The sequence below is a fragment of the Leptonychotes weddellii genome, chromosome 3, assembly GCF_054177405.1.
Source record: "Leptonychotes weddellii isolate Sample4059 chromosome 3, ASM5417740v2, whole genome shotgun sequence".
Classification (NCBI taxonomy): Eukaryota; Metazoa; Chordata; class Mammalia; order Carnivora; family Phocidae; genus Leptonychotes; species Leptonychotes weddellii.
Window position 1 is genome coordinate 17034327 of NC_138371.1, and position 11977 is coordinate 17046303.

General features: G+C 41.8%; 1 protein-coding gene across 1 annotated transcript in view; it reads right to left on the reverse strand.

The window, feature by feature from the left end:
- Positions 1-443: 443 nt before the first annotated feature.
- Positions 444-11977, reverse strand: part of CNOT9 (CCR4-NOT transcription complex subunit 9) — a 31177-nt gene continuing 19643 nt past the window's right edge. Inside the window, exons 5-8 of the mRNA XM_081813615.1 lie at positions 10485-10594; positions 4681-4779; positions 4400-4491; positions 444-2776 (exon numbers count right to left, since the gene is read on the reverse strand). Coding sequence (XP_081669741.1) covers positions 2608-2776; positions 4400-4491; positions 4681-4779; positions 10485-10594 — 470 coding nt within the window. The 3' untranslated portion in view covers positions 444-2607. The remainder of the gene's footprint in view (positions 2777-4399; positions 4492-4680; positions 4780-10484; positions 10595-11977) is intronic.

Here is an 11977-nt window from a genome sequence, read left to right on the forward strand (position 1 = left end):
TGATGCCTTGGAAAAAAGCTGGAAGCAGAGGTTGGCTCTGTCCCGCTGAGTGCCAGAAACAGGCACGGAAACTCTTGGGATGTGTGCTAAGTCTTGAACCTCAGGAGGAAATGAATATTAAAGTCTGTGATAAAATGTTTCCAGCACTACCTCTTCACTTCAGGTCTCTCCCACACCATACTAAATTTTGGCCATGACAGCCAGGAGTGAGGTTCTGTTTCAGCAAAAGACATTTTATCAGATAAAGGGTACCACCCCAGCCTCCCAAACAGCTCTTATCCAGCAGCAGGACTCTTCCCAAAGGACCTAGCCACAGGGGAACCGTCATTGCCCTCTTGGCAGAACAGTGTGTTTGTGTCCAACAGATGGCAGAGGCAGGAGTGACAAGCATCATGTGACCAGAGTGCCTAGAGATCTCTATATTGACAAAATCAAATCTCCAGTTTAAAGGAAAAGTTATTTTTATAAAAACAGAGACAGGTTTTATTTCAATCCTGTTAGGGAGTAAGAGGGATGGAAAACAAAAAAATGAAGGGAGGGGTCTCTTTATACACACATGACATCAGGATCAACTACAAGGAATAGAATAATACCCATTTTCATCCCTCCCCCAACTCCTAGGTAGGGTCCAAGGCCAGCTGAGAATAGATGGAACAGGAATTAAGACACAGTATGGCACAGTAAAATGGCCAACGCACCGGAAGATGGAGAAGAGAATTTCCCAGGGAGCAAGGCCCTGGGCCTCAGCTGCTTCCCCAGTGGAGGGGGAATGAGAAAACTTTGGCTCAGCAGGAAGGCAGTTGGCAAAAATCAGAGATCCCTTAGCTGGACTCTCCAGATCACAAAACTACGGGCTGAGGGAAGTCCAGATGTCTATCCAGTCCATGGTGTTCTCTGCTTTCTCCAAGACCTCTTCTCTTCAGGCTTGAGACTGAGAGCTCACCTGGTTCTCTTCTTCATCTTGTAAGGCAGGGGAGTAAGTGCTTATTCTACCCTTCCTACATCTAGGCTACTTAATTACTATTTTCTCGGCTCCTGAGACAGAAGCCAACTAACAATGCCGGCCCCCTTTGTGAAAGTCGGCTTGAAAGAGCCCTTGGTTGGCAAATTTGCCTCTGCAAAGGTTTCTCTGAGCTTGCTCCTTACAGACAGAGCCTCCCCAGACTTGCTCGGAGATACCTTCATTTGTGTGAGATGTGGACAGGAAACTTTGTCTCTCTCTAGCATTGGACTAATAATCCCATCTTCGGAGATGGGGATAAGAGAGAGAGCGAGCAGGTGTTGGCAGGGGGAAGGATTGGGGGAAAGCAAGGCAGTTTACATTGTGTTACAGATTCGAATCTCTGGATTGTGAAGAATCATCTAGAGCTCCAAAGAAGGCAGGGGGATTCTCTGACTCAATATGAACAAGTGGAAGTGTTTTAGTGGCTACCCTGTAATTCCCACAGACCAACAGGGAATGTGTCAAAAAAAAAAAAAAAAAAAAAGATAGCAAAGCAGCAGCGTCAAACCCTCTATCTTAAATCTGAATAAAACGAACTCATTCAGCTAATACCACTTCAAGTACAATCGTGAACACAGATGGCGCTGCGGAAATTCATACTAAAGAATGGGATCAAGTAGCCTGTCATCTTGATCCCAGGCACCTTTAAAAGTCATCCAGAAAATCTCTCTGAGGACTGGAATTGAAGGTGAAGTCCATGCCGCTTTACCTCCCCCAATACAATACCCTTCCAGGACAGCCTGATGAATTAAGACGTCTGTTGAAGTTTAATAAGAGGGACGTGAAAAAGGGAAAAGCACTGAGATTTGGCAGAGCTAGCAGCTAGAGCCAGAAACAAGGTGAGGGTCCTTGTGGCATCCAGAACTGGGGGCAGAAGGACGGAAAGGGAAGGGAGAGAGGCAGCAGGGTCCTGTTGTCCTTTGGCTTTACCCTTCCCCTGCCTCCCATTCCTCCCCACAGTTCATGCAGCTACTGGCCTGCTAGAGGGGATGCAATGCCCAGACCAACTTTTTATTAAGCTTATGCAGCTAACAGACTTGTAAACAGTGCCAATTGACAAAGTTTTGCTGAGTATTACAGCTGGTGTCCACTAAACACACCTCTCTCTGACATCAAAAACAAAAGACCCAAGTAAACAAATACTGAGAGAGAGGATGAAGAGACACGTCTTGAGTCTTCCAGGAAGGCAAAATAAAAGACCGCCACCCGGCTTGGTCCCAGGCGTTGCGCATGCCTCGCGTGCTAACACGGTCCCGGTCCCGGTCACGGCCGTGGCCACGGCCCCGCCCTGCCCGCAGCCGGTCCGGGTTGGGGAGAATGGCCATCGCGGGCATGCTGCAGACACAGCATTTGCTGGTGTGGACACCCTCCTGGAGCTGTGGTGGCAGGCTGCTGTGTCAGGAGCCCATCTCCTGGGAGGAGCGGAGGGAGCCCAGGTCCCAGAGGCAGCCCATTCACCCCAGCGGGGCGACCTTGCCCCTGTTCTCCAGTGCACTTCAGCATTGAGGTTGTCTATTCCTGGTCGGCGGTAAAACCTGAGCTGTTTTCCTCGAGGATTCCCCCACCCCCAACTCGGGGGAGTGGTAGAAGGGGGCAGGGGAGGATCACTGAGGGGGCAGGGGGATCCCCCGAGGATCGGTGACCTGGCCCTCTTGCAGGTTCTTCACCAGTTGTGCAAGCCAGCGTTTCGTGGTGGTGTCATCTTTTAGCACCTGGGCGAAGGTCGTGTCCTTCAGCTGGTCAGGGAGGCACTGCCTGAGCGCTTCACGTGCCCTATGTCAGAGACAAACAAGCCAACCGGGGAGACCAGCAAATAAACCCACATTTGGGAGACAGGGAAGAGGCCCTTTCTTAGACATAAATATACAGAATCCCAGGAATATGAGGTTCAGTCAAGTTATCTTAAGAATCCATAACAATTCTTTAAAACTTGTCTTAGCCATGGGCTCAGAGATCTCCATGATCTGTCATCTGTGAACATTTTCAGGACGATATCTCAATGTGGAATTCCAAGACACCGCAAAATGGAATGGAATGGTGCAACAGTTAAATTCAAACTGCTTTCTGATTTATTACAGTAAATACTGTCAATATGTTCATGGTAAAAATAGATGGGTTATAGTAAACGGAATATTTCCAAAATCAGTACATGAACAGGGAAAGATGACCTGACTCACAGTATGATAAATTAGTGAACTTTAATTCTAAATTAATATAAATTTGTATCTTTCCAAAAACTACCTCAGTTTCTTTTCTTCCTTTTTTTTTTTTTTTTTAAGTAAGCTCTATGCCCGATGTGGGGCTCGAACACATGACTCTGAAATCAAGTCACATGCTCTACTGACTGAGCCCACCAGATGCCCCTGCTTCAGTTTTATAGTTAAAATGCTTAATAAGAGATGAGAAGTAAAAACACAAGTATGGTAGCAACATTATCAGATGAACTTTCAAATGTTTCATTTTCTTTAAAAGATGTGCAGTAGAAAGTCAAATCTGAAAACCTCAAAACGGTAAATGTTAATGGTTTATAAAGCTGTTTTAAATAAAGTTACAGCTTTTGTACTCAGACTAGTTTAAAGAAACATATTTTCAAACTGATGAAAACAGGAACCACTGAAGAACAGGACGAAATAGTTGAAGAAATAGCTAGGGCTTGAATAACCTCAGTGGCAGAAGGCTGCGTTCACATTAAATTGAGTTATCCCCATTCCTAGGAACATAGAAATTGCCCCATTATGTGGTTTAGCAGAACCTGAGCAAGTGGCTTTCAGCATGAATTATGGATTTACAAAGCAAAAGGTCAAACATTTCTAAAATGCATTATATCTACAATATATGATTTCTGACAGAAAGATTATGAACATAGGGAGATAAGAAAATTAGCTCAAGAACTTTAGAGGAATCAGAGAACAGAAAATATAATTCAAGCGCCCTCTGGGATCCATTCCTTTCTTAAGAGATCTTTGAAAATATACTTCTCTTTCTGACCACCTGGGGTAGCAACAGAAAGCTCAAACCACAGGAGTAATGTATCATAAGGTTCCCTGGGAACTGTCTGGACTCCCTGGAATGCCAGAGGAGGGCACAGAGTTACAGAGATAAAACTCTGATGGATTTTTTTAAAGTAAGCTCTATGCCCAATGTGGGGCTTGAACTCATGATTCTGAGATCAAGAGTCACACGCCCTACTGACTGAGACAGCCAGGCGCCCCCAAAACTCTGATGGATTTTAAAATTTAGCACTTCAGATTTTAAAAGGATTTAATCAAGTTCTGTCAGACTAATTATCGTTATATCCCTTCTCTACCCTAAAGATACAGGAGCTATGCCATGAAATGGGGCAACTATTCACCCGAGTATTTCCCCAAAGTCCTATAAATCCTGGTAAATGTTTACCTGGGATTATCTGAGAGTCGAAGGTAACACCTCACTACGTGCTTCAGCAGACGGGCGGAAGGCTCTTTGGATAGCTGCAGGACCATCTTACCCTGTTTTCCCCCAAAATGGGTCGGGGTAGGAAAAAACACACAAACACAAAATAATCCTAGTTGACATCAGAGATCAGAGATTTTAAGAATCATTATACAAGGTTCCAGGAAGCTGTTCAGTGTCAGCTGCAAAGGGACTAAGCTGTGTGATCAGAAGTAACTATAATGGGAGTGGACGAAAGAACTCACCAAGATCATGGCAACGTGGGAGAAACGCTCGTATGTCTGACATATATATGCCAAACCTGTGTCATCTAAGAGGATCTTCTGGAGGATGAATGTGGCAACCTGGAGTAAAAACAAAAATGGAGTCCAAAACGTTGCTCAGACTTGTCTTCCAATGATCGATTCATCTTCCAGGAAGAATTGTGAATCAGAAAATGAAGCAGAGACCCTGACAATATGCACAACATAGTCAACAAGATATGCACAGTTTAATCAAAATAATTAGCATTACCATAGTGAATACTTACTATGTGCCAAGATATTTCCTAAAGGCATAACATGCTTTTTCTTCTCTTCTTTTTTTTTAAAGATTTTATTTCTTTGACAGAGAGAGAGACACAGCGAGAGAGGAAACACAAGCAGGGGGAGTGGGAGAGGGAGAAGCAGGCTTCCCGCGGAGCAGGGAGCCCGATGCGGGGCTCAATCCCAGGACCCTGAGATCATGACCTGAGCCGAAGGCAGACGCTTAACTGACTAAGCTACCCAGGTACCTCACTTTATATTCACAACACACCTATGAGGTAGGTACCACTGTTACTCTCTTTTACATAAAAGGGTAGGTTCTGGGTAATTATCAGATTTTTTTTTTTTTTAAAGATTTTATTTATTTATTTATTTGACAGAGAGAGACACAGCGAGAGAGGGAACACAAGCAGGGGGAGTGGGAGAGGGAGAAGCAGGCTCCCCGCAGAGCAGGGAGCCCGATGCGGGACTCGAGCCCAGGACCCTGGGATCATGACCTGAGCTGAAGGCAGTCACTTAACCAACTGAGCCACCCAGGCGCCCTGGGTAATTATCCGATTCTTAAAAATGTAGGTACTTTTTCAGTTATCAAACCCCGGCTATGTGGCAGGCATAACTGCTAATCAGTAACTTGTAAGGTTAAGGTCCCAAGTGACAAAGCCTCTAAGTTGTGGAGTTGAGATCCAAACCTACTTTGAATACAGAGCTTTTTCTCTTTTCCATGGGCCAAGATGAGTTTAGAAATTCAGCTGTGCCTCATCTCTTCCCAATGAGGTAAGTAAAGCTTTTCCTACTCGTGTTGTATATGTGTGTACAATTTATTCATACCTACTCTTTTTTTTTTAAAGTGGGCTCCATGCCCACTATGGAGCCCAATGGAGGGTCCGAACTCATGACTCTGAGATCAAGACCTGAACTGAGATCAAGAGACAGTCACTTAACTGACTGAGCCACCCAGGTGCCCCAAGCTTTTCCCACTCTTAAAAGATCTTTAATAATTAAGATTTTGAAGCCTCCCTTCTAACACTATTCCAGCAATAGTAAAGAATACCTCAATTTAAACTCATTAACTCTTGCACTAGTAAAAAATACTAGTCTAATTCAAGTCAAATTTTAATGATTCCCTTCCTTGGTTGCTCATTAGAACCAACTGTGGCAATTATTTATTTTATTTTACTATTTTACTTGAGTATAAAATTGTGGTTGGGCTAAATAATGGCCCCCAAAGATATCCAGGCCCCAGTAACCAAACTATGTGAATGCTACTCCTATGGCAAAAGGGACTCTGCAAATGTGGTTAAGGATCTTGGGGACAAGGGTGCCTGGCTGGCTCAGTTGGAAGAGCACATGACTCTTGATCCCAGGGTTGTGAGTTCTAGCCCCATGTTCGGTGTAGAGATTACTTCAAATTCAAAAAAAAAAAAAAAAAAGATCTTGGGGAGATGAATCATTCTGGATTATCCAGGAGGGACTTAAATGTAATTACAAGTGTCCTGATAAGAGGGAGGTGGAGGGAGATTTGACCACATAGGAGAAGGCGACATGACAGAGCACAGAGATTTGAACATGTTACACTGCTGGCTTTGAAGATGGAGGAGGGGAGCATGAGCCAAAGAATGTAATTCTTGAAGCTGGAAAAAGCTAAAAAGGGATGCTCCTAGAGGCTCCAGAAGGAATGTTGCCCTACCAACATTCTGACTTTGGCTTGGAGAAACTGATTTACAATTTCTAAGTTGCAGAACTCTAAGAAAATAAATTTGTGTTGTTTTAAGCCACCAGGTTTGTGGTATTTGTTATGGGAGCAAGAGGAAATATACACAGTAAAATGTGTATAGTGCATATATATTTTTACCTATGTACACATTTATGAACCACAACCAGATTAAAATATAAAAGATTTCCAGCACTCCAGGAGATTCCCTTGTGCCTTTTCTCAGTCAATACCCTTCCCTGAGCAGGGCGCCTAGGTCACTCAGCAGGTTAAGTGTCCAACTTTGGCTCAGGTCATGATCTCAGGGTTCTGGGATCGAGCCCCACATCAGGGTCCGTGCTGAGCGGGGAGTCTGTTTCTCTCTCATTCTGTCCCTCCCCGCTTGTGCACGCTCTCTCTCAAATAAATAAATCTTAAAAAAACAAAACAAAACCCTTCCCTGAGAAGTAAACATTACTCAGACTTATCCCCACTAATTGGTTTTGCCTGTTCTTGACTTTCACATCAGTGGAGTCATACAGTATGAATTCATGGATGTGCTGGCTTCTTTTGCTCAATATAATCCCTATGAGTGTCATCTATGCCGCCTTTACCCATATTCTTCCTAATTACTGTGGAGTTTATTTTGTGGCTCTACTATAATTTATCTTTTATGAATAAGGCTACTGTAAACATTCTTATACATACTGTGATGTACACAAGAACTCATTTCTCTTGGATATATCCAAGAGTGGGAATGCTGGGTCACAGTGTAGGATTATGTTGATAGTGGTTACTGCCAAATAGTCTCCCAAAATAGTTATACCGCACACTCACCTAGGGGCACTTTTTAAAAAACACCAATGTCCAGACTTTACCATCATAGAGAATGATTCAGTAGGTCAGAGATGGGGCCTGGGCATCTCCATTTTTAAAACACTTCACTGGGGTGCCTGGGTGGCTCAGACAGTTGAGTGTCCGACTCTTGATTTCAGCTCAGGTCATGATCTCAGGTTTGTGAGATCAAGCCCCAAGCTGAGCTCTGCACTGGGCATGGAGACTGCTTAAGATTCTTTCCCTCTGCTCCCCCCGGCCCCGGCCGGACACCCACCCTTCCCTTAAAAAATAAAAACAAAAACAAAAACCACTTCACAGGTTGAAACCCTCTGCTTTACTGAGTACCTATTAGAGCAAGGTGTTAGACTAAGTATTGTACATAAAAAGCAAATGTGGTAAGGTTTCTGCTTACATGGAGCAAAGGAAGGTAAGCCAGGAGCTATTCATCATACCAAACAGAATATGCCATATAAGCTAATGGGAACCTATATGATTTCAGAATGGATTAACTCAAGTAATGCGCAAAGAATGTAAATAGGGGAGGGATCATTAGAATGGAGTTCCTGAAAAAGGGAGAGATGTAACAAAAGAAAGGGTCTTTTTCTACCCCATCCATAAGAAGCCAACTTGAAAACCTATTCATAGGCAACCACTAATATAAGATGACAGAGTACAGTTGTATCCATTCTGATCTTGTCCCAGAAATCCACTGAAATTAACAAAACTCCCTAAAATTAGGGAAGAAATGAGAGAAGAAAAACATGCACATAGATCCACACGTCACTTACCTTTTATGTGTTTAAGCAGAAAAATGCATACAGAGGTATAAATACCTCCCTAACAAACATCTACCAGATTGGTAAATGGGATGGAAAATATTCGGAGATAAAATATTTGATTTAAAAGCTGCCAACATGAGCTCCTACCACCTCTCTTTCCATTATTTTTAAACAAATAGTGATTTTGGATAAAATTGCTCCCAATTGAAAACTTTTGCAAAGATATACCTGGAGAAGAGGTAACAAGTAATAATTACCTACATTTTCAAAGAAATTGAAGGAAACATGGATTTTAAAAAACATCAAAAAAAAAATTCAAAGAGGATAAAAATTTCAAAGAAGAGCTGAAAACACATGAGAAGCGAGAGGGCAACCACGAAGGAAAAAAAATCAATACAAAATTAAACTGTAACATGCACACATATAAACTACTTCTGGAAGGATACAAGAAAGTGGTAATACTGGTTACCTGCACGGAGAACTGAGAGGCTGAGGTAGGAGACTTATTTTTATTTGTACTACTTGAATTTGCTACTTTATATATATATCATGTTTAAAGTTAATTTATCTTTTTAAGTACTCTCTATACCCAACATGGGACTTGAATTCAGGAACCTGAGATCAAGAGCCATGTGCTCTTCTGATTTCCAGGTGCCCCTGTATTGCATGTTAAAAATAAAAAATTTTAGGGGCGCCTGGGTGGCTCAGTCGTTAAGCGTCTGCCTTCGGCTCAGGTCATGATCCCAGAGTCCTGGGATCAAGCCCCGCATCGGGCTCCCTGCTCCATGGGAAGCCTGCTTCTCCCTCTCCCACTCCCCCTGCTTGTGTTCCCTCTCTCACTGTGTCTCTCTCTGTCAAATAAATAAATAAAATCTTAATAAATAAACAAATAAATAAATAAATTGAAAAATCATTACATCTGCTTATATCCAACTCAGCATTAAATATTCATTTAATTAAAAAATTAATTCACAGGGCGCCTGGGTGGCTCAGTCGGGTAAGCGGCTGCCTTCGGCTCAGGTCATGATCCCAGAGTCCTGGGATCGAGCCCTGCATCGGGCTCCCTGCTCGGCGGGAAGCCTGCTTCTCCCTCTCCCACTCACCCTGCTTGTGTTCCCTCTCTTGCTGTGTATCTCTCTGTCATATAAATAAATAAATCTTTAAAAAAAAAAAATTAATTCACTATGAGTGAGCATACTTTAGAAGCAGAGGTAGGATATTGCTAAAAATAGCAACATTGAAAAGTAGCCTTGAGGAAAATCACCTGACATAAAATAAAAAAGCAGAAAGCTACTAGAGAGGGAAAAAAGATATATATATAGCATAACTGATGTTGCTGAAGTGAGAGGCCAAAACAAATTAAAAACTATAAAAATTAACAAGAGACACAAAGTAGGCTCTTCCAAAAAAAATTTGATATAAGATTATCAAATGAACTCAAAAATAATAAAAGAAGCTTACAGAAAAGGCAAATTCACCAAGAAAAGGAAAAACTTAGGCTGGCCCAAGATTTCACTGTATATTCAATATCAGACGACAACAAAGCCATGGCAACAGAGTTCTGACAGGGAAAATTAGGTAAGAGTCTTATACCCAGCCATGTTGTCATTCATAGTTAAAGAGCAAAATAAGTAGAAGCTCAAGTACGTATAGTATACACTTCAGTATGCATAAAAAATGTCTGGATTAAGGGGTGCCTGGGTTGTTCAGCCTGTTAAGTGTCTGCTTTTGGCTCAGGTCATGATCCTAGGGTCCTGGAATTGAACCCTGTGTCAGGCTCCCTCCTCAGCGGGGAGCCTGCTTCTCCCTCTCCCTCTGCCTCCCACTCCCCCTGCTTGTGCTCTCTCTCTCTCTCTGACAAATAAATTAATAAAATCTTAAAAAAAAGTGCCCTCTTACTGAGCAGGGAGTCTGCTTCTTCCTCTCCCCCACTGCTCATGCTCTCTCTCTCTCAAATAAATAAATTAAAAAAAAAAATGTCTGGAATAATACACCTTTGGAGAGTAGTTTCAGAGAAAAGGGAGAAATTCAGTGTTTAACTTTATATTCTTCTTAAGGGTTGGGGTTTTTAAATGATCATTTTTTAACAATTTTTATCTAAAAGAGAAAATAAATACATAGAAGTTTCAAGAAGCCTGAAGGGACACAGAAAATGATCCTAGGACCATAAATAGTCCAAGAGCCAACAAAATATAGAATCTACGTTGAAAAGCACATACCGTTTTAGAAAGTTCACTTCCAGATTCCATAATGCGCAAACACAAAGGGATAATTTCTGTTGTCAATAAAAAGTTGATTACTTCCTGCTCATCTGTTTTCACTAGGGCCCCTAAAGAAAATATGGACAAACAAAATTATTTCAGAGTCAGGGTTTTTAATTAAAATGAACTTTGTAGGGTTCATCCAGCTAGTTGTGGAACTTAAATAACAGAGAACACAAACTAGGGTTCATGACAGAGAATTAGATTCATACTGATATTAAAAAAAAAAAAAAAAGAGGAAGAGAAAGCACAGGTTGACTGTACCAGCATTTCAAAGATCAGGTACCAAGTCTGGCCCATCACATAGTCAGCAGCAGGTCAGCCCTCTAAACCATTTTTCTATTACTCTTGGTAGACAACCACACAATAATATCTCCATCTATTCTCCATTTACTTTAGGTTAGAGAGAAGAATTCTGCATCAGTATAAAGGGATATTCCCAGGTAGCAAAGAAATGGGTGTCAGTTTGAATCCTACTTCACAATGGACATAAACAAACATTGCTTCTTGGTTAATTGTCACTCTCTCCAAAGTGTAACATGTGCAAACATGTAAGATGTACCCAAACAAGAAACACACACACACCCCTCAACTCTAATCCTAGTTGCACAACTAGTTTACCTAAATTTGATAGAGTTACCTTCTCTTTATAGGCTTGTTTATAAAATGAGTTGGAACAAATGATTTCTAAAATTCATCCCAATTCTATTTTCTAACCTGACACCACTGACCAGATAACAGACACAGTTCAGTGTTAATCGTCTCCATTCTGTATATAGGGAAGCAGAACTCCATTAAACAAATGATTGGTCCCCAAGCTACCCAATGTATCAACTAGCTTTTATATAAAAGGCCTAGGTTAATCAAATCTGTAACAACTAAAAGCAATCACTTCAGAAGAGAAAGGAATATCATTTAACAAGAACTGGCAATCTACAAATGCTACATCTTTAAACGTCATAGCAAACAGCATACACCATAATTTACTAATATGGCCTAAAGCAGATGTCCAATTACTATTTCATTTCGACTTTACATGTAGGTCTAAAATCCATTTGGAGTTAATTTTTATAGAGTACAAGTATAGATCGTGTTTCATTGTTTTACATCTGGATATCTAATCGTTCCAGCACCATTTATTGAAAAGACTATCTTTTCTCCACTAAATTGTCTTTGCACCTTTGTCAAAAATGAATTAACCATACCTGTATGGGTCAATTTCTGGACTCCCCAATTCTGCTCCGTTGATCTACAAGTCTAGCTTTTCTCCAATACCATGCTGTCTTGACAACTGGTTTTCCAGGATGTCTTGAAATCAGGTAGTGTACATCTTCCACCTTTGTCCTTCTTTTTAAAAACTGGATATTCTAGGGGTGCCAGGGTGGCTCAGTTGGTTGAATGACTGACTCTTGGTTTCAGCTCAGGTCATGATCTCAGGGTCCTGAGATCAA